The 21,358-nt window shown below is 44.4% G+C and overlaps 1 protein-coding gene across 1 annotated transcript in view; it reads left to right on the top strand.

The window, feature by feature from the left end:
* The window catches only part of C2CD3 (C2 domain containing 3 centriole elongation regulator), a 76,992-nt gene that overhangs the window by 21,285 nt on the left and 34,349 nt on the right, over positions 1–21,358 (top strand). The window contains exons 13-23 of the mRNA XM_075593223.1: positions 132–263; positions 1,415–1,864; positions 7,168–7,319; positions 10,107–10,347; positions 12,010–12,190; positions 13,126–13,309; positions 14,405–14,577; positions 15,353–15,476; positions 17,771–18,039; positions 18,444–18,530; positions 19,661–20,290. Of these exons, the coding sequence (XP_075449338.1) occupies positions 132–263; positions 1,415–1,864; positions 7,168–7,319; positions 10,107–10,347; positions 12,010–12,190; positions 13,126–13,309; positions 14,405–14,577; positions 15,353–15,476; positions 17,771–18,039; positions 18,444–18,530; positions 19,661–20,290 (2,623 nt within the window). The remainder of the gene's footprint in view (positions 1–131; positions 264–1,414; positions 1,865–7,167; positions 7,320–10,106; positions 10,348–12,009; positions 12,191–13,125; positions 13,310–14,404; positions 14,578–15,352; positions 15,477–17,770; positions 18,040–18,443; positions 18,531–19,660; positions 20,291–21,358) is intronic.

The following is a 21,358-nucleotide window of genomic DNA, read 5'->3' as shown; positions in this document are numbered from 1 at the left end:
GCATAGTACATTTATCTGGATTTGAACGTATTAAAATATGTGGTTGGCATGATAGGTGGGACACATGAGCATGACTCGTATCTGTGAAATGAACAATTCTTGGGTTTTAAGGTTTCCTATTCACCCTGCAGCCGGGACCCGTTGGCTCTGCCACCCTTCCTCTGCGTGATGTCCTCCAGTCCCAGGGTCTCTCTTTGAGTTGTGATCTCCCCGTGCGCGCCACAGACGAAGAACGAGAGAAGATGGATGTTGGGCCACTAAAGGTATACTCTGGTACATCACACTGATGAAACTAAAGCCCTGAGTTATTGTGGGTTTATCCCAGAATCCTCACAGGCCTGTCCTACACACTATTACATTTCCCTATACTATTATCTTCCCTACACATTGACATCATATTGTAAGACATATAGAACACCCACAAGCTCATATTGAACCCCCAAAAAACTTTGCAACTAATTTTGACAGATTTATTGTAAATCATTCTTCCTGGCAATGCACAGGTTATTAAGAATTTATATTAGTGTAGGGACCCTTGAGATTTTGGTCTGCCATGCAGTTGGCTCAGGGGCTTACAACAATTTGGCCAAAATGTTAAACTAAAAGACCATTTTATTTAATAGATATCAATACATGTATATTTAGGCACTGTACCGTGTATAAAGTTTCGCTGGATGTGCATTGATCTCTGTCTGTGTTTCATGTTCGTCTCTGGTTTTAAACATCATATTGTAAGACCTTTGAAAAATCATTATTCTTATGTGCTCATGCTTTTTCTTAAGTACTGTGAGCCATGTTTAAAAACCAGTGCTATTCCACAAGACCCCCTCCAATGGGGTAAGACACATTTATAGCATCATTTAGTTATTAGGCGTCTTCCGGTGCTGAAAGGTGTCTCTGTGAATAGCACAACTAAATAAATATGGCCCTTCATGCTCCATACGTGCTCTGAAAATACATAGGTGGGTCACCATAAAGGGAAGAGTACGAGTAGCACAGGGATAACAGGAAACGCATCATCTGCGTCTCCCTGTGCCCAAAACACCAACATAGGTGCAGGGCCTATACTCTGCATACACTTCACAGCACTGTATACACTACTGTCATACAAGACAAACATATAATACAAGCGTTTCTATTATTTATATATTTTTACAACTGGATCATGAGATGAACCTTAAAACACAATCTTCTAGAGACAAAGGAGACAACCTTTAGTATCCTGACCCCATAGCATCACTACCAGTTTCCCACCTCTCCTGCACACCTTCTCGGGCCTCACAGGAGTTAGCTGCTGGTCACACAGCTGCAGTGCAGCACAGAGGACCCTTTGCCTGGTTAGTACAGTTGCTAGACTATCTGTTTATAGGAGCCACATACCATCTCTTAGTGTGTTGTCTTTTCCATGACACAGGTTTCTGTGGAGCTTGCAGGAGATAACAAAGATCTCACAAGTGCTACTGAGAAGACATCTGAGCCAGCACTGCAGGCTCCAGCCTACGCTTCCAGCCACGGCGTGACCATTCCAGGGCATGAAAACCACTCTGCTTCAGACAACGAGCCACCCCCTCAGACACGGCATCTGTCCTACATCCCGCCTGACAGGCACATTGCCCCCCGTAATATTGTAGCAGAAGTGCCCCGAGTGCCATTCTCCCAAGACCTGCAGCAGGCAGCTGAGGAGGACGGCTTGTTACTGCATGTTGTCCTCATGGTGCCTGAGGGGAAAGGATTCATGCCTGCTGGTGTTGAGCCTTCCTCCGCATGCAATTCATACCTGAAGTGCAAGCTCTTCTCCGCACAGGAAGCCTCTCGCTCGCCTGTGGTGTGGGGCACGACACAGCCAGTCTTTAACTTTTCACAGGTAAGCTATATTACTCCAGTAGCTCATCATGGCCATATTTATTATGCAGTGTTATACCACAAGATAGCATGAAGTTCTCTTCTAGGAACAGGTCTTTTTACATTGCATCACTTAGTAAATATACCCTATATGACTGTGGTCGTCACGGAGCCCTTACTGCTGAATGGGTCGTTGGTGGATGTGATTTGGAATGTAGTTCGCTCTTCTTGGATATGGAAATAGGCAGCTTCTGTAATGCACAATGAAAAGGTTTATCTTTACTTTTTTGCACAAAGACGGGATTGGGACATTGTCCAAAGACGGGATTGGGACATTGTCCAAAGACGGGATTGGGACATTGTCCAAAGACGGGATTGGGACATTGTCCAAAGACGGGATTGGGACATTGTCCAAAGACGGGATTGGGACATTCCATCAATGAAATTACATATTGAATATATATGTGCTGCAGTTACCTTCCGCAATGAAGGATCAAGTCTATACCAATCGGGGTTCCAATGTTGACCAGTAAAAATACCCAACCAAACATCAGTCTTTCCCACCCACTCCCTGTCCCTACTTTTTCTTAACTCTGCTTATTGAAGTTTTCGGCTTCTGAGGTACAGAGAAATGGGAAATGGGGATGAAGGTAAATAAATATTAGTGTTGAAACATGATACATAAAAAAAATACAGAGCATTACATAGCGGATTAATCCGCGTAAAACATGAATAAAAACCTGTCCCAGGTGTTATCTCAGGACAAAACTTTATTGCAAGAAATATGATTTTATTTTTCTTTAAAGTGGTGCCGGTCTGGAGCAATAATAAAGTGAACAAAAAGTGAATTTAGACCGACACTCAAGTACTACATATTTGCTAACTCAATCATTTTATAAAAATAGTTCCAAAAAAATTACAACAAATTATTTTACAAAAGTACTGTTCAATCACTAATTGATACTCAGAGAGAGTGTAAATGGCAAGTGAAAAGTAATTTTAGAAATACATATTTACCACATGGATTTCCCAAACGGGCAAAGCTTGAGCGCTCTTCAGAGCACCGTGCCTTTTCCTCAGGCTTAACTAAACCATGGCCTGTGCTGGAGTTATATACCCTATCCAATCTTTAATTAACCTGATTACCTCCCTCATTCTGAACTGGTGAGGGAAAGCATCATTCATAGTTGCTCTCTGTCTCTTTTTAACACTCATAAAACATCAATAAAACATAACTTCCGGTATCTGGAACGAATACCACTTTTGCATACGTTCCATAGTAACCAAGGTTACCTGATGTCACTTCCTGTACAGTATGTGGAATGTATAGCCTGGTCGTAACGCTTGGCAGTGCTATGCGTTCCATATACGGCACGTGACATCAGGTAACCTTGGTTACTATGGAAAGCATGCAAAACCGGTCTGTGTTCCAGATACCGGAAGTGAGGGCACTCGCGGGCAGCGTGTTGGGGACCCCTGCGCTACAAGATAAAGTCCAATGTCACGTATGTCACACCTGTGAGCACGTGACGTGTATGGGACAAGGAGTAATACAGCTACCTAGCTGCCTCACCGTTCTCCTTTGCAAGGTACTTCTATCTGATCCAATCTTCACCTCACAAGGTCCGTCAAATGAATAAGATCTCCCCTCAACCCGTCCCCATATACCATCTGTCACGAACAGCACACTTATGAGCATGTGACTTATATAAGCGACAAGGGTTAATACACACGGCTACTCTAGCCAACTCGCCTTTCTCTTTCGCAAGGTACTTTCAATTAGGTTAATATTTTACTCTTACTTTGTCACAATATCTATCTGTAATTTGCCGCCAGCACCAAAGAAATCTAAAAAATATTAATTTGCAGTCTCTGGTCTCTGTTTATTAAGAAAATTATGCACTTAAGACACAAAAATCTGTTGTAGGAAAATGTGTCCGAAAATGTTAATTACTCCCTACAAAGCGTGCAACAGTTCATTTGGAGCCCAAAGTATTACTGATTAAAGGTTGGATTTAATATATATGTAGCCATGTGTAAAATTGGTGTACATATCTATTTCTCATGCTGGCAGTAAACCTGGTAAGTATGCAGGATTGCCAGTAGTCATCATGGAGGTTTGCCCTCAAACCCTGGTGAGGTGTCATATGTCCCAAAGGAAGTGACAACATGCTTGGTGTCCACCCTTAGTGACATCAGAGATGTGCCTGTTCCTGAGGTGATATAAGACACAGCACTGCCTAAAGTTAGTGGTTCAGTTTCCTGTTGTTGTGCTGCCTCTGTTCAGTGAAAGGCACGTGAAGGTCTGCAACAGTGTTGCAGTAGTCTCATGCTAGCTGTGAGTCTGTGCAGCTCTGAGCAGAGAGACAGAGAGAAGCTGTTGAATCTCCCTAAGGGGAGAGGTGGAAAGCAACTCCATTAGGAGAAGGAGGAACCTTTCAGATGGAGTGCAGCAAAGGAATGAGCGGCTAAGCTGATAGCTGTGAGGGGCAGCTGGCCCATACCACCATGCCAATAAAGATGACCTTGATCAAAGATACCCTCGTGTGTGAGTCTGGGATTACTCTGCAGAGGAAGGCACCACAGAGGAGTTCCTCATCAGAATCATCCCCATGCGGACGCAGGGATCCTGATGAGGTGGAGGCGCTGCACTGGATCTAGGTAGGACTCAAGTACACTACCTCAGCTGCCTGTCTGGGTTGGCAATCCCCACACAACATCATGCGGGAGACTCAGGAGTCCTGTTGCCAACAGGTGCACCACCAGACACTACACTGTAATGGGGACTGGTCAGACCACAGGGGCCAATGTGAGATTGGGTGGGTGAGGCTAGGCCAGAAAATCCGTTACATACAAAATATATAGTGCTCAGGTTACAGAAAAAGGGTTATTACAAGAACATATACTGTAGTATAAAAATGCAGACCGTTTCTTAAAATCAAAAGATAAAATTAAACAGAAATCCTGATGTAATAGGTTATTTCCACAGAGGTCACTGTCGTAAGAAATATGAAAATTCATGTGTCTAATCCGAAAACACACCTTTGTTGAATTCTCATTCGTAATTCAAATGCACAATTTGTATACTAAACCCTTACATTGAAAATAAAAATGTCCCTCCTTTTGGGCGTACTCTCAACCCACCCCTTTCATCAATCAGCCCCACGACCGTTTTACGCCTGAATAAAAATAAACTCTTTGACGTTTAAACTTTACTTCAATGTATAAAACACTTCATAACTTTATTTCTATCATACTTACAAATATCTATTTTGCAAACAACCAACGTTTGGACCAGTCGTGCTAGCCGCGCACCCTGATACTGCAGAATCCCCCAAGGAATGCATTTCAGGGTACATATTCTAGTGTCAGGGTAGCCATATTTCAATCCCCACCACTTGCAAACCAGATATCGTTTATCCTTATGTAACGCTTGTTTGTCTCTGGTCTGACCCACCCAATCTCACAATGGCCCCTGTGGTCTATCCAGCCCCGTTACATGTCTGTGTATGGTGGTGCACCTGTAGGCAACAGGACTCCTGAGTCTCCCGCATGATGGTATTCGGGGATGTTAACAAGACAGGTATCTGAGGTAGTGGGTGACGAGTCCTACTTACATCACGTGCAGCGCCTCCACCTCATCAGGATCTATGCTTATGCAGGTAGATGGTCCTGATGAGGAACTCCTTCTTGGTGGTGAGGGCCCCAGGAGAGTAATTGCAGACTCACACCATGGGGTTCTTGGTAAACAAGCCATATTTATTGTGCGTGGTGATAAGGGCCAGCTGCCCCTCACAGTCCTTGTCTCAGCCGCACATTCTTCCGTGATTCCCTTTAAAAGGTAGGCCCTCCCAATGGAGTGGGATTCCCTCTCCCCGTAGGGAGATCACCCCTGTGCCAGGTCCCTGGACACAGTTGGCCTTCTCTGGCTTGATATAAATTGATGGCACTAGTGGGCACCTTTAATTGGCTGCTTCACCTTGCACCATCAACTAGCAGCAACCACACGCTGCAACCTTCCACAACAACTTTAGGCAGTGCAGTGCTTTTTATACCTCAGGAGGCAGGCACATCTCTGTGGTCACTAATAATGGACTCAGAACATGTAGCCACTCCCATCCATACATAGGGCACCTCACTAGGGTGTGAGGGCAAACCTCCATGATTACTGCTGGCATTCCTGTAACTTATCAGGTTTTACTGCCAGCAGGATAGATGACTGTAGGCATTGTTAGGCATGACTACACTTAGATGAGCACATAAAACTAGGCATGGACTGTGGGTCGCCCTGCAATAAAACAATACTGGTATTTTTAGGTCGATTTGTAACCAATGTTGACCTCTTAATAGTTTCTGCCTGTAAGAGATGTGTGCAGAGGTATGCAAATGGAGACCGTTTAGGGTGAAAATTAACATATGACTTTATTAAGCCTGTCCCTTTAAACAGCACAGCAAACAAAAATATACAAAAACAACAAACACCTGTCACTTTGCAAGGGCTAACTTACTTCCCCAGTCCTTCTCTTACAAGACCGGGAGGAAAAGCCCCTTACCAGTCTATCACCCCAAAGTCTAAAAAAGGTACCTCCAATGCAGGTGGCCCTTCAAGTCAGCCTCTGGTTCTGGATGGATGGGTGTTTGTTGAGGGTCCAGCCTCTGGTAGGTCTGTGGGTTTGCTGCACCCTGGAAAAGAGGGCTGTTCCCTTGGTGTCTTGTTATCAGCACACAGTATCCTGTATGCTCAAGAGAGTCTCTCTCCTCATGTCAGCACCCGTGTGTGCTGAGCAAAATCTCCTTCCTTTGTCTCACATGAGGCTTTTTACAGAGCTCTCATTAGTCCAGGTGGAGACTGGCTAATTGAGTGGCTGCAATTAACCAGCTCCATGCTGGATTCAGAGCTCTTGGGCAGCTTTTATCCAAACATGGATAAGTCCCTGTTATACTGCATATTCATTGCAGCCCATATTTACTATGCGGGGATATTCCGTGAGATACCTACCTACGCCAAAAGCCTCCTTATCATGTCTTGTGGCACTGGAACGTTTCTTATGGAATAGTACAGCTTAGTAAATATGCACCCAGTGTGCCTTCTCGCTTAGCACCACACCATAGTTAACATGCTCACACGCACCTAACACTGGGACTTAAACCCGATCTGTTCTTCATGGGCTGAGCTGTTGGTCAAAATAAATAATTTCCTACAGACCCTAAAAGCTACTTTATAACGTTGATATACTTTTAGTAATACAATTCACATTCCTGACTTGTTGATTATGTATAAGAGTTTTGTTTCTCTGGGTTGCTCATATCCGCTTTCTCAAACAGGTAGCACCAGTGTCTCTGACCAGCCGGCTCCTCGAGAGGCTGAAGAACAACGTGATGATCATCGAGGTCTGGAACAAAGTGCTCAGCCCCGGCCGCGACCAGCTGCTAGGCCTGGCAAAGCTTCCCCTGCATCAGTTCTACATGTCATTCAGGTGATGAGCAGAGAAGTCTGTATTCTTCATACATTCTATTATCAAATCGCTTTACACTGCAGCAATTCCTCCACACCACATTCTTGTGCGCTCTTCTCAAACGTCCGTGGGCGGTGTGGCACGTGGAGAGAGTCCCTCTGAAAAACGCTGCTGCAGTGGGTAGGAGAACATTGGATTACATGAAGCTTTCATTCTGATGCGCTCACTGTCCTCCTTGGGATGGGAGAGCCAATAAACCATGAGGATAAGAGTAGGGGATTCTGGGGCCGGAAATGGCAGCCATAGAGGGTTTCTGATACAGGACAATCCTTAAAGCCTAACATTTGTATTTGTTCATTATTGTTTCTTGATTACGAGTCACCATATTTTTAGATTTTGAAGTGAAACTTCTTTGATGGCACCTACAGGGGTTTGATGGGAAAAATCTCTTGCGTTGTAACAAAAATGCATGACGGAAGTAACTGAAATGATTTTTTATTTTTTTTTTAAGAAATGAGGGGGTGTGTGCCGAACACGTGTGTTCTAAGTCAAACTTTTTGGGGTTTTGTGACTGAAATTGTGTTTTGATTTTTATCATTGACATTGAATGAGAGACTTTTTATAAGAAACGGCATTTAGATACTTTACAATCCAAAATATACGGATCTTACTTTAGTTATCATAAGTCAGTTCTATCATGTATTCAAAGTGATTAATATGGAAATTTCTACACAAAAATAAATAAAATACATTATACTCTAAAATCTTAATCATTGAATGAAAAACATCACCATCACAAATACAATTTCTGTGACAAAACACAAAGAAGTTACACACACACACACACACACACACACACACACACACACACACACACACACACACACACACACACACACACACACACACACACACGTGTGTATATATAAATAATCAAATAAATAGAGAGTGAAGGAGGGGAGAGAGTGGGAGATAGAGAGGGGGGAGAGAGATGGAGAGAAGGAGAGATAGAGAATAACAAACTCTGAGTGGCAAATAAATGATGTGCTAGTGTTTACATTATATATGGCGCATCATTATTCAATCACAAGCACAGTTTACCTCTCAGAAGCCTGGAAGTCAGAGTTGGGTTTGGAGCTCACGCCGGTCAGCTCGTGTGATCGGCTGATGCTGTAGTTGGACCCACTAAAAGCTGGGTTGGCCTGATACAGAAAAGACCTCTGTGATGTGACCTGGAATACAGAAGCCAATGCTGTGACATTGTAACATTACAGATCAGGAGGCTCACTCGGATTGATGTAGTATTATAAATAAAACAATGCAAGAACAGTCCATGCAGCAACATGCGTGTTACATGAGATTTAAGTGTCTGAAGCACAACAAGAGGCAACGAGGTGAATGAAATAAAACGGGGAACAATAATTGTCCATAGTAATGTTTTAGCAAAATAAAATATGTATAAATACACACACACACACACACACACACACACACACACACACACACACACACACACGCGTGTGTATATATAAATAATCTCCTGTTGGTAGAACTTGTAATTGGGAACTTATTTCTATGATATCTTCAACTCAAAGTAGATTTTCAGCAGGACTTTAACTTCAAGCTGCAATTCTCTCTGCTCACTGCAAAAATATGGGATTTTTTTCATAGGCCATCTGACATTTTTTGCAATGTGACCAATTTGATAGTTCATTTTATTTAAATACTGACTTTAAAGAGGAAATTCAAGCCATTTTTTTCCTTCATTTTTTTGTTCATTTTTTTAAATACAGGAATGAAGCAGGGTGTCTCCAGAGGTGAACCCCTTTAATTTCAGCTCCGGGGACCCCCTGCTTCCGGATATACTTACCCCCGTAGTGTGTGCTGGTAGCCGCTCCAGGGTTCATGTTATGGCTGATTTTCAATGCTCCTGGGCCCTGCGGGCCAATAGGAACCTGTGACGTCATCCGGTGCGGCTTCCTATTGGCTCATTTGATGATGAAGCTGCAAACTGCAGATATTTCGGCACCTCTTTAGGAGGGAAGTATCTCTTGGAAGCAGGGCGTCCCCGCAGCTCAAATGAACGGGGTTCAGCGCAGAAGACCCCCTGCTTCAAATGTGTATTAAAAAATAAAGGGGGGGGGGAAACAGCGTGGTTTGGTCCTTTAAAATGGCTGCCACCATTTGCATATTAAAGCTGCAGTTCAGTCTTTTTTTAATTTATTTTTTTACTTCAATAGTTTCATGTGGGCAATCTCTAATTACCTAAAGAACTGCATAGCTGGCGGTCAATTTGTTCTCCGTCTATTGATCGGCAAAGTTTGGCGACATCTTTAAATATGGGGAATATAAATCGTTGCTATAGGAACAAGCATGCTTGTTAAAATAGAATACAAGAAAATTGGTCTTTCAAAGTTGTTGTTTTTAAAACAGAAAATGCTAAAAGTATTTTTTCTTACTACAGAACTGATTTATTAAAAAAAACACACATGCAGGATATTGCCTGAACTGCAGCTTTATGCGGAGGTTACCATGGTAACCTGTGTTGTCAATGCAATTAGAGGGGGGGGGAAGCAAAAATAATGTTTAGGAAAGGATCACAGCAACAGTGCCAGGGTACATGAGTATTTCATGTTGGAGCACTGCTGTATTAAATCCCCTGTTGCCAGAGAGGCAGCAGAATATTTTGGAGGATGTTTAAAATCTTTGAACCTAAACAAACTGCACTTTTAAGGAAACTTCGCCCAATCTCCGACGTTTATTTGGAGATTGCTGTATAAAGTTGATCATCTGCTTCTTTTCGGGCAGCGACCCGAAGATTTCTCGGCTGCTGCTCCAGGCTCAGTACCCCGTGGTTGCTGTAGATAGCTTCGTACAAGTCATGGACATGTTCAGCGGGAGTGAACGGGGCAAGCTCAAGGTGTTACTGGCCTTGGGATCGGGAGACCAGGTGGTGGCGTTGCAGCGATTAAAGGATGACGAGGGGACTTCTCCAGCCCAGCTACCAAGGCCAGCGCATTTCCTGGACCCGCCACAGGCTCCCTTACAGGTACTCTCCATACACTTTGTCAAAGCTTTCCTATTCTATCATACCACCACTAGTGTCACAGCACGTCTTGTGCTGCTGTTTCTTATCGGTTCCTGTTTACTCGAAGTGTGTGATGTAGCTCCTGACATCCTAACACCAATTCTAAAAGGGTGAGGAAAAGAATGATGTTTACAAGGAAGGACGTAGACAAATGTATGCTAGTTGCAAATGCCGTACTGTTCATTGTGCTCTGCCATACAAGCCAAATGTTTTGGTGCCTGTGACCTCACAGACCTTAATATAACATTCATAAGGCCCCGAGTATGAAATCTAACCAACAACCCTGTGTAGTCAAGATCAGCGCAGCAAACTACTGTGTCACACGCCTTCCTAGCAGGAGGATCACTTCGAACAGGGGCGCTCAACTCCAGTACTCAAGCCCCACCAACAGGTCAGGTTTTCAGGATATCACTGTTTCAGCACAGGTGGCTCAATCAGTTCCAGCTTCAGCACAGGTGGCTCAATCCGAGGCTCAGTCTTTGACCGAGCCTCTGATTGAGCCACCTGTGCTGAAGCTGGTATATCCTAAAAACCTGACCTGTTTGGGGGAAGAGGCGGCCGTGAGGACTGGAGTTGAGCACCCCTGACTTAGACTATTGAGACATCTGGGGTGTTTAAGAGAGGACTACAACAGCGTGTTAACTGTCAGTAACTGACGGTGAGTCAACCCTTGTTATCTGTTTTTTTTTTCTTCTTCTGTCGCTTCTGATCATTTTCTCTGTGTGAAACTAATATCCACTTCAGTGGTAACGCAACTCCTGCAATGCTTTGTGACTTCATGTCAGTCCAGTTTCATAGGCCACTCCCTTATTGAACGGCAGGAGTTGGATTGGTTGTTTTCTGATTCCCACAAACCGCGGATTATTTATTTGTACCCCAATATCTGTAGTTCTTGTTACCTGCACAGCTGTATTGTGGCATTTCAATGTGATCACAGGGGCCTGTGCTGTCACAATGCAGGGAAGTGGCATGTGACAATCGCGGCAAAAGTAGATTTCTTACCATTATGCCTACGCACATCGGCGGTGGGGACTGGGGTGTCTCGGGGGTCTCTCCCCGAAAAACCACACACGCGTAGATCCGTGCTACTGACCACAGCACATCCGTGCGGCAGCGGTACAGCACTGATTATTCTGAACTTGTTTCCACGTCTTGTCTCCCAAGCAGCTTGCCGCAGAGGCCTAGTGTACGTTGCGCCGTCTGTGCGCCAAAGGCACACAAACATACAGAGGGCTCATAGTCGGAAAAGACTCGGTGGTGCCACGACGCTGGGGCGCTTTAAAATCATTAGTCATCTTGAGTACATTGCAGAATAATGTAAACAAAAACAATCTGGAGATTCGTGTTGTGACGCAGTGAAAATTGTTATAATTGGGGGAAGGGGAGAAATCTTACAGTTCCTAATAATAAATAACAGGTGCGTTGTACCGGCACACACTGCCGCACTGGCCCGTATCTCTGCACCGGTGCTTGGTGCTGTACCCATACTTTCACCACTGGTGACAATCGCAGCTGAAAAGAGGTTCCTTCCAGTAAAGCAGCAGTATTCACACTAAGCTTCATTGACTACTTTGGGTCAATCTTATGGTTTCTGTTCTGTTTTTTGCCCTTTCTCCTGCTCAGGCGGGCAGGCCACAGGAAGGCATGACTGAGCACGTTTTTGAGATCCACGTGGAGAATGTGAAAGGCCTCACGCCTCTGCAGTCCACGGTATGGGGAGAGGCTGACTGCTATGTGCAGTATTACTTCCCTGTGCACTCGCCAGACCCCAACACGGGCAAGGGAGCAGAGCTGCCAGAAAGCGGTATGTTTAACTCGGGGCAATCATGGGAGGGAGAAGATTATTTCCTCCAGTATTAAGCCTCTAAATAACATACTTCTTGCCTTTGCTACATCCAGGAAATGTGATACAGTCTGTGCCCCTGTACCCAGGGGCTGCTAAAATATTTGAGTGAGCTTGAAGTAATGCATTCGGTTTTCTATGGCCCTGTTCTAATTTTATAGTCTGGCACATTAACTCTTAACAGGATAAATAAGGGTAAGATTTCTTGCAGTGTTTAATCCAGGGGTCCCCAATGTGCTGTTTACGGGCACCATGGCCCCCACCAAGCCTTTTGTGGGTGCCCACGGCCAACCAGTTGATAATACGATGTAGGTCACTGGTCTCCAACACGTTCATTGTGATCTGCCGGTAGCTCGCTGGCTGCCAGTGACTAGCTCGCCAAAGTGCGCAGACAGCTGCTGCGTGCCTCCATTGTGCCAGTCCGCACCGGAAGTCGGGCCCAACTTCCGCCTCTGCGAGCGGGACAGGAGGCCTCCCCCCAAGATAAGTGTTTTTTGTGTGCGTGTTACTTGGTTGGTGCCAGCCACTCTCTCCTGAACTCTCGAGTGTGCCCGTGGGCACTAAAAGGTTGGGGACCCCTTGTCTAACCCGTTGTTTGTAGAGATGTAGGTTACATGTCTTGACAGGCAGTCCAGTGTAAATTTACTGACATGTATTGCAAGTTTGTATTCAATCCTTTGGAATAAATGTGAGTATTTTGGCAAATGTGCGCCACTATTAACACTGGGGTTGGTATTTGCAATGTGACAGTACACCCAGGATGTTTGTTGTTGATTTTTTTGACAGTGCTAATGTGTTGGTAGAGTTAACTTTTCATTGATGAAGGGGCCACCAACTCATTGCTGAATGAGGTTAGCAGTACGTGGTTATATCACCTGGGTATCCTTTCCTTTCAGGCATTAATCTGAAGCCTGTCCGTTCAGCCACCGCACTGTGTGTGCCTGACCCCGTCTTCAATGACAGACAGAGCCATTTCCTTGTGGCACAGTCAGATACCCCTGTACAACGGCTGCTGCTGAGTGCTTTCTCCATGCAGGGCCTCTCTGGAGGAGGAGGGGTGCCGTTCGAAGTTTGGTGCAGGTGAGACTGCCAGTGACCTTTTCCATACACCTGCCAACAACATCATTGTTAATCAGAAACAGAAAGGCCCAGCACAACACACAAATTCACACAACATGTATGGTACAACACTTCAGTGCTTATCTGCTCATGTGTAAGGGCCATTTAGTTAAACCCTTTGGCCAATCAGTGCCTGTAATACATGGCTGTAGAAATGCATACTGTCCAGCACCCAAATGGTTAATGACACTAGAAGGTGGCTACAGTATTAATACCAATTCCTCCCTCCCCATTTAAACCACAATGTCTTCAGATTATTAATTTGACTATAAATTTCTTTAGTCTCATTTGGCCATGCAATATTTGAGATGACCAACAAGGGATTAGCTGATTGTCAAGTTCTCACTATTTAATTTTTTTGAAGTAACACATTGGAGATCACATGAGCTCTTCCAAAGCGCAGAACAGAGCGCAGAGCGCACAGCACCCAACCTGGTACAGGGATTCTTTTTTAACCGTTGTACAAGTGAAGCCCTTGCTATTGAAGAATGGAGAAAGAGGAAAATCTAATGGAGACCATCAAATACCTGAAGTGCCATAGTGGGAGTGTGTGAATAAGAAAGTAGTGCTTCTCTGTGCATCTCCCTAACCAAACCAATATCTCTACTTCTCCATCAAAGAATAGGTATTGGAAATAATAATAACTTTATTTCTTATAACACTTTTCTCCCAATGGGACACAAAGCGCATCACAGTATAGCGCTCAGTATGCAGCACATAGCAATGTTACAGACACTGTCCCTGCCTGAGGCACAGGGAGATAAAGTGACATCCCCACGGTCACAAGGAGTCGGCACTGAACCAGGCTCCTCTGCTACAAAGTCAGGGCCTTTACTCACTGAGCCACTCCTTCAGCCGTTGTCTTTCTGTTCTTATAGAATAAAGATATCCGTTTTATAATTGTCTTCCCCGTTCAGAAGGTTCACTGCATTCAGAGAGTAAATGTACTGTCCTTTGATAACGTTACTACTGCTTAAGGATATAAACAGGAGACAGAACTTCCCCGGAAGCTCTAAATGTAATGTTTTCGTGGTTTTTTTTGTTGCACTTCTCTAGGTACTATTACCCCAATGTCAGGGACCAGATGGTCGCTAAAGGGGTCCTGCCTTTGTCCCGTCTGTGTGCCATGGTTACCATGCAGCATCGGGAGGAGGTGGGAATCCAAGCATTCAGTCTGCCCTTAATCCCAAGGAGCGAGAACCCAGAAGAACGTCATCTACAATCTTCAGGTAACCAACAACGACCCCCCTCGTCGTGTATCAAAGCCCTGCTAAATCGTATGGCTTAGGAAATGTTTTATAAACCTGCTACAATGCATAGCAATTGTTGCTTCAAGAGTCTCGTGAAGTGGATGTCCCAATATGTTTCTCTGATCCAAGTCTGTTAATTCTGTATATTTCAATGGTTGGATGTGTCTATGCATTGTCAGTTCTGCAAAGCGCCTTCTACTGTACTTCAATAAGTATAGGAATCCCCAGCACCAAGCCCCCCTCCATATCTGCTGTGTGACGAGTGCTCTCCAAAGTATGAGGTCTTCATGCCCATGTCTCTGGTAGGTTAAAGGACATTGGCAGTGGCCATGAGACTCTGCAAAGATAATAATGTCTTTGGGATCACAGTTCTCTAACTAGAAGGAGATTTAGAGGGTTGGAATTGGACAAACCTAATACATGTTGCTTTATTGGTAATGTACACAAAGGTGTGAATGTCGCATCATCTCTGCCTAAAAAAAATACAATGTTCGATTGGAAACTCTTGGGAACAGAAATGTAATTGTGAGCATTGATTTGTGCCGGTGCATAACCTGCATACTTCTGAATGACCATTTTATTTAATAGATATTTATACATATATATATAGGCACGGTACCGTGTATGAGTTTCACTGGATGTGCACTGAGCTCTGTCTGTGTTTTATGTTCTGTCTCTGGTTTTAAATACTTCTGAATGCTTCAAAAGCTAAAATGGTCCCTGACGTTAATGCCCGAACTGCTCTAATGTCCAGGATTACTGAATGTGAACGTGAAATACCGGCGCGCGGTGAGGAGCCCGGCTGGGATGTTGGCTACTCGCATGGTCTCCATTTCAGTGCAGATCCACCAAGCCTCTGGTCTGCAGGCAGCTGCCAGGTAATGATGACCGATCCCCCGTTTGTGTCACACCATCTACAAATACTTTTGTAAAGTATCTAACCGTGATTGGGACCAGAAATGAAATGGTTCTGGATGTACTGTGCTACTGTAACTTCCACTGCTTCAGGCCCCTAAAGATGTCGCAGTGCAATCCCCAGCAATATAACAGTTTGTAGCTGAAGACTGAATCATGGACTAAACACACCCTGGACTTAATAAATTAGGGTTCTAGTAACCACATTGGCCGTGGAGACGTATAGAATATTGTTTTGTAGGCTGCGATACCTTTTTAATGGAACCAACCTGGGGAGAAGTTTTCATTGATCACATTATAGTGTACAGAGCTTTCAAAAGCTCACGTCTCGTGTGTGTGTGTGTGTGTGTGTGTGTGTGTGTGTGTGTGTGTGTGTGTGTGTGTGTGTGTGTGTGTGTGTATTTATGTGTGTGTGTGTGTATATATATATATATATATATATATGTATAAAAGTATACATTACCGCATAGCAGCAAAAAGGGAGACAGCACTCAGGTGAATGAAAATAAATGTATTAAATACAGCACATAACTCCCAGTGGCAAGGCACTTTAAGCTTAAACAGCACAGCTTAGCCACCTTTCGTTGTATGCCCGTTGTACAAGCCCATACTCCAACCAGGAGAGGAAAAAGACACAGGCTTTTGCTCCAGCTTGAGGCGAGGATGATTCACAGACTGGATTCTATGGCCCCCAAAGGCCTGAATGAGGACATGAACTTGGGTTGTTTTTTGTAATTTTTTGTAATTATTACTGTTCAACATCAACTGTATGTATACATGGATCAGCGTAGTTCAAAATGATTATGTAAAAGGCATTTATTATACAGTATATTTTACTACAGCTTGTATATTCTTGTCGTTCAGCTTCTTCCATTGATTTTATTTTCCCCTCCCGGTTCTCTTCACTTTACCCTCACTGTGTATTGGGTGTTCTTTATTCCACATTTTTGCAGGTCCGTATAGTGTATATTTATGTAGTTCTACAGACAGTATGTTCCTTTATTTGATCGCACTTTGTGTCTTTAGCAGTACTGGTATACTAGGGGTTAACTAGCAACCTATGTATATCCATGCAGCATGTGACGCCGACAGGTTTATTATGGGTTACCCGACTGGGATTACAGCGGGTTCTATCTGTCATAGGATTCTACTGATATACGCATGCCAGTATCTGTTATTCTTAGGTGCTGTTTAGAAGTAAATTCATCACTGCTACAGCACATACACATTTGCAGTGGTGTATCTATACACGTGCAGTACACATGACAACCACCGGTGTCTGCTGCCTTTAAAGAGTTGAGCACACATGTTGTTGCCTTGAAAACCGGGCCTGCTGATGCAGCATCAGTTTGTTTACATGCAATGACACTGACAGCTTGGGTTTGATCATGTGACTTGGATTCCCCAATAGGAGTACAGACATGGAGTTGGAGCATGATCTAATTAAATTGTATTATGCACAGCTGTTTTGTCGCCCGATGATGATGCTTTCTGATGATGTGGAGATGTTTATGTCACTTGGGCGTTGGGGTATATAAGTCACTCACTGTCCTGTGTCTGTTGCACCACCCTGAGGAAGATCCCCCTGTGGGATCGAAACGTGGAGTTATGTGCTGTATTTAATACATTTATTTTCATTCACCTGAGTGCTGTCTCCCTTTTTGCTGCTATGCGGTAATGTATACTTTTATTATTTATATGGGACATGCACCTATTCATTATTGAATTTCTATTGGAGTGCCAGTGATTTTTTATCACATATATATATATATATATATATATATATATATATAGATATATCCTGTGAGGTTTCAAGAGCTGCGTACAGTAGTTTCATCTAGGGGAAATTCCTGTTCAGCTATTAAAGGATATCACAGCCTAAAACACAATCTTTTTACCAAAACAACAAATCTAAAGAATATTTTTCCAACACATTTTTATCTGTTATGCTTGAAGTCGTCTTTCAATTTGTCCATGTATTTCTTTTCTCCCCCAAGCTCGTCAGAATTAAAGGTTAAATACCCTGATTCCATGTTATGCCTCAACATTAATAAATGGAAGACCCTGTGTTGTAAAAGATTTAGCTTGCCATGCCCCAGTATTATCACTAGTTGTAGTAAGACTGTAATGAATCTGTCTCACTGTACAGTGGCGGCCGGCTTAAAACTAATGCGGCTTCCGCCGCAGTTTAAAAACAGTATGTGAGAGACTGTCTTGTACATGTAAGAGAGCGTGTGTTTTCCCTCTTTTCTGTCAGAGTGGTGGCAGAAGATGACCCTTCCTTACAGTACAGTGCTGATGTGGGGGTAAATGCCTATGTCACTGTACAGCCATCGTTCCTGCCGGAGGTGGAGAGACGCAGCACTCGCACAGTGGCTCGCACCTTCTCCCCGGAGTTTGACCACCAGTCGGAATTCCCCTGTCACCTGGTGATCCAGCGGAGCAGCGGAGAGACCTGCTGCCTGGCAGAGCTCCTGAGCTTCTCCGAGATCGTACTTTCCATCCATCACCAGAGCGTAGAATCAGGTAATCAAGGCCTGTATTCAGCCAGCCGTATGCAAGAGAAAATTGATATATACACTCAGAGCCGGATGCCAATCACCGCTACAGCTCTGCACATCCACTTGAAGAGACTGAGCTTCATTTTCTCTTAACCTATGCACTCCGATTAGCAGGGTTCCTATGTCCACATCACCTCCAAGTTTCCCATGCACAAGCCTTACTGATCTGGGTCCTTCCTTTTACCCCCCAGTGTTTCTCTGCAATTCTAATCACAATGAAACTTAGGGCAGTCATCTGATATAATGTACACGCAGAGTCCCCAAAGCGATCCAGTGTGGAGAATGTGACACGCAGTAATGCACAGAACCGAAACATACTTTTAACATAAAGGGGGAGGCTGACTGAAGCGGTTTGTTTTTTGATTGCAGCTTGTGCATCCAGAGCTCAACCAGCCCGGGATTACCTGCTGGGAGTGGTGAGGATCCCAACCAGAGAGCTGCTCACCAAGAGATCGGGTAACTGCAGGCAGGATAAGGATCTATAATATTCATGCGGGCAGCCACGGGCTTTATGAAAATACAAACCATGCAGAATTCGGGGCTACGAGCATCAGGGCTGAAAATGTACCAAGTAAAAAAAGAGAATACAGTGTGAAGCGATATCCCAGGCAAAAAAACTACAATTGTGTGCACCACAATTCTAAATGGAAATAAATCTCGCTGGCTTCAATGCAATGTTTTTTCTTTTTGCTAAATCTGGGGCAGTATTTGTGCCACAAGTCTGCAGTCAGGAAACCGCTTAGAGTTCATACAATGTTTAGCAGATATATATTTTCACCCTATACTTCTGCTATGTTTGAGCCACAATGCGTGGCACTTCAGGTGCTATTAGCGATGACCCTTTCAGCGCTTTTCATCCCGGGAATAGCCAAAAGAGACGCGTCGCTCTGACTTTCTGCTTTCTATTCACTCTGTGGGTGGTTTTCAGCGGCAGCCTTTATGTACATTAAGATCTTAAATAAATCTCCGGGCCCTATTACTTGTAGTTAATTTTTGCACACCCTTCTGATATTGACTTTGCACTCACGATTGTTGAAATACAATGTAGGAACTGGGCTTTTCTTCCTTTGAGATAAAGTTAACATGCATAGCATATTAGTGGCTCTAACGGCAGACATGCAGTGGGGAGGGACTGATGCCCTCCACGTGGTCTTTTGGTCTTTGAAGCGTCTCTTTTCCCCATGCTATTAACCCATTCCACGCTGGCTTAATCGAGAGGGGCAGTAGAGGCATATTGGGAGTAGCTCTGGGAGAAGACCTTGGAGCGCCTCTGGTGTTATGTCCCAGAGATTGTTTGGTAGAATGAAGAGCTCAAGACACACTCAGTTCTTATTAAATAGATTGTCTGGACATCTTACGGATGCTATACTTCTAATTTACATTGAATATAAGAGATATCATCTGCTACTCATTGTGATCACATTTCTGGGCCCAAAAAGTTTTCAATTTAAAAGCATAAGGATTTTTTTTACTTGGGATATATTAATTGGATAGTTGATCCTATAAATGTCCTGATCTAACCAATCAGAGTGCTCGTCTGGTTTTCCCAGTGATCTGTTCCATAAAGCCTTGTGTTTGCTTTCTAGGGATAACTGGTTGGTACCCTGTAACTGTACCCGAGGACGCCACGATTTCCAGCACTGCTAGCATAATGCAGACCATTGTAGGAGGGCTGGAGATTTCCATTGGTTTTGCTCATCACTCGGACAGAGAGCGTGTTCTGGAGGTGGCCCGGGGGCTGGGCTGGAATGAGAAGGGGGAGGAGGATGTCCATGAAGTCCGTGTACACGATGTTGATGAATGGCAGAGGAAGGAAGACCTGGTCACACTGTCTGTAGCTTTACCCAAGGTGTGGCTTCCAATGCACTGCCTGCTGCTGGCTGGACAAAAGCGCCTTCACAAAAGCACGTACTGTTACCTGAGGTACAAGTTGTATGATAACGAAGCCGTCTGCTCCCCCCTCAAAAGGCCAAAGTTATCAGAAGACGAGCAGCAGGCCACTGTGACGTACGAGCAGACTAAAACCACGGAGCTCCTAAAGCACCAGCCACTGGTGTGGTACCTCCGGGAGGAGAGGCTGGAAATCCAGATTTGGCGAGCTTACGGGAAGGACACCAGTGGGCCAAGGCCGCAAGATAGTGACCGCCTCCTCGGGTGTGCGTACGTGGACCTCACAGCTCTGGCAGAAAACACTTCTAGGACTCTTACAGTCAGTGGTAAGTAATGCAGTCGGGGTCCTGGAAATAGCCAGATTTGTACACAGTTTGATCATTTTCATGAACTCTTCATAGATATTGTTTGTTTGCAGTTGAAACCGTCCGAACCACAAATCTCCTGTGAAGATGTTTATTACTTTCATTTAAATATGAAGATACAGGGCCATATTTACTAAGCGGTGCTGCCCCACAAGACACCTTCCAGCAATCAATCACAATTGGAAAGTGGCAGATTAAGCATTCGCTAAACCCCTGTATTGTAATATTACAAAAATATTTACAAATGCAAAAAACACCACTGTAACATAAGTGCTAGTGCTCAATATCCCAAATGCCAAAATAGCATGTAGGCCTCATCCCTACTGCTCGCGGCTGCACGTGCAACAGCATGCGCCGCGCGAACAAGCTACGGCCCTCCATGGGGCCGGCCCCAGTCAGTGCGTGCACGTGATCACGTGCGAGTGGCGCGACTACATTTTGAGACGTCCATACATTTGACTTCTGGCGCTGCGGCCGAGCGAGAGCCATGTCATGGCGGCGGTTCAGCCAATGAGGGCGAACCGGCCGTGTGACATGGCCTCATCGCCTCAGATCCTCAGTCCTCCAATCGCTCGGCTGAAGGCCATGAGCGATGCCAGGCGCTCCGTTGCTCGCACGAGCGCTCACTGGGGCCGTGTGTGGTGTGTGGTGTGTGGTGTGTGGTGTGTGGGGTGTGGGGTGTGGTGTGTGGTGTGTGGTGCGTGTTTCTGTTCTGTGCTAAGGAAATACACCTATCCCAACAATATAAAAAGGTGACTAAAAGATCCATACAAACCAATAATTATTCTGTGTCTATCTCTATCATCCCTATAATTTCTAGTTGAATTATGAAAGATACAAAAGATACAGTACCTGGGAAGCTTCACAGGGGTTGATTATTTTTATATATATATATATATATATAAAAATACAACTGTATGCTCATCTGCATGTCTTAGGCAGGTCTGCAACCCCGCCTTTCCCCATCATCACCCAGCATACAGCACTTCCACTGCAGCAAGGGATTCTGGGAAATGACATGCAAATGAG

The sequence above is a fragment of the Ascaphus truei genome, chromosome 3 (assembly GCF_040206685.1).
Source record: "Ascaphus truei isolate aAscTru1 chromosome 3, aAscTru1.hap1, whole genome shotgun sequence".
Classification (NCBI taxonomy): domain Eukaryota; kingdom Metazoa; phylum Chordata; class Amphibia; order Anura; family Ascaphidae; genus Ascaphus; species Ascaphus truei.
The sequence above is the reverse complement of the archived record's forward strand: the minus strand, read 5'-3'. Positions and strand labels throughout refer to the sequence as shown.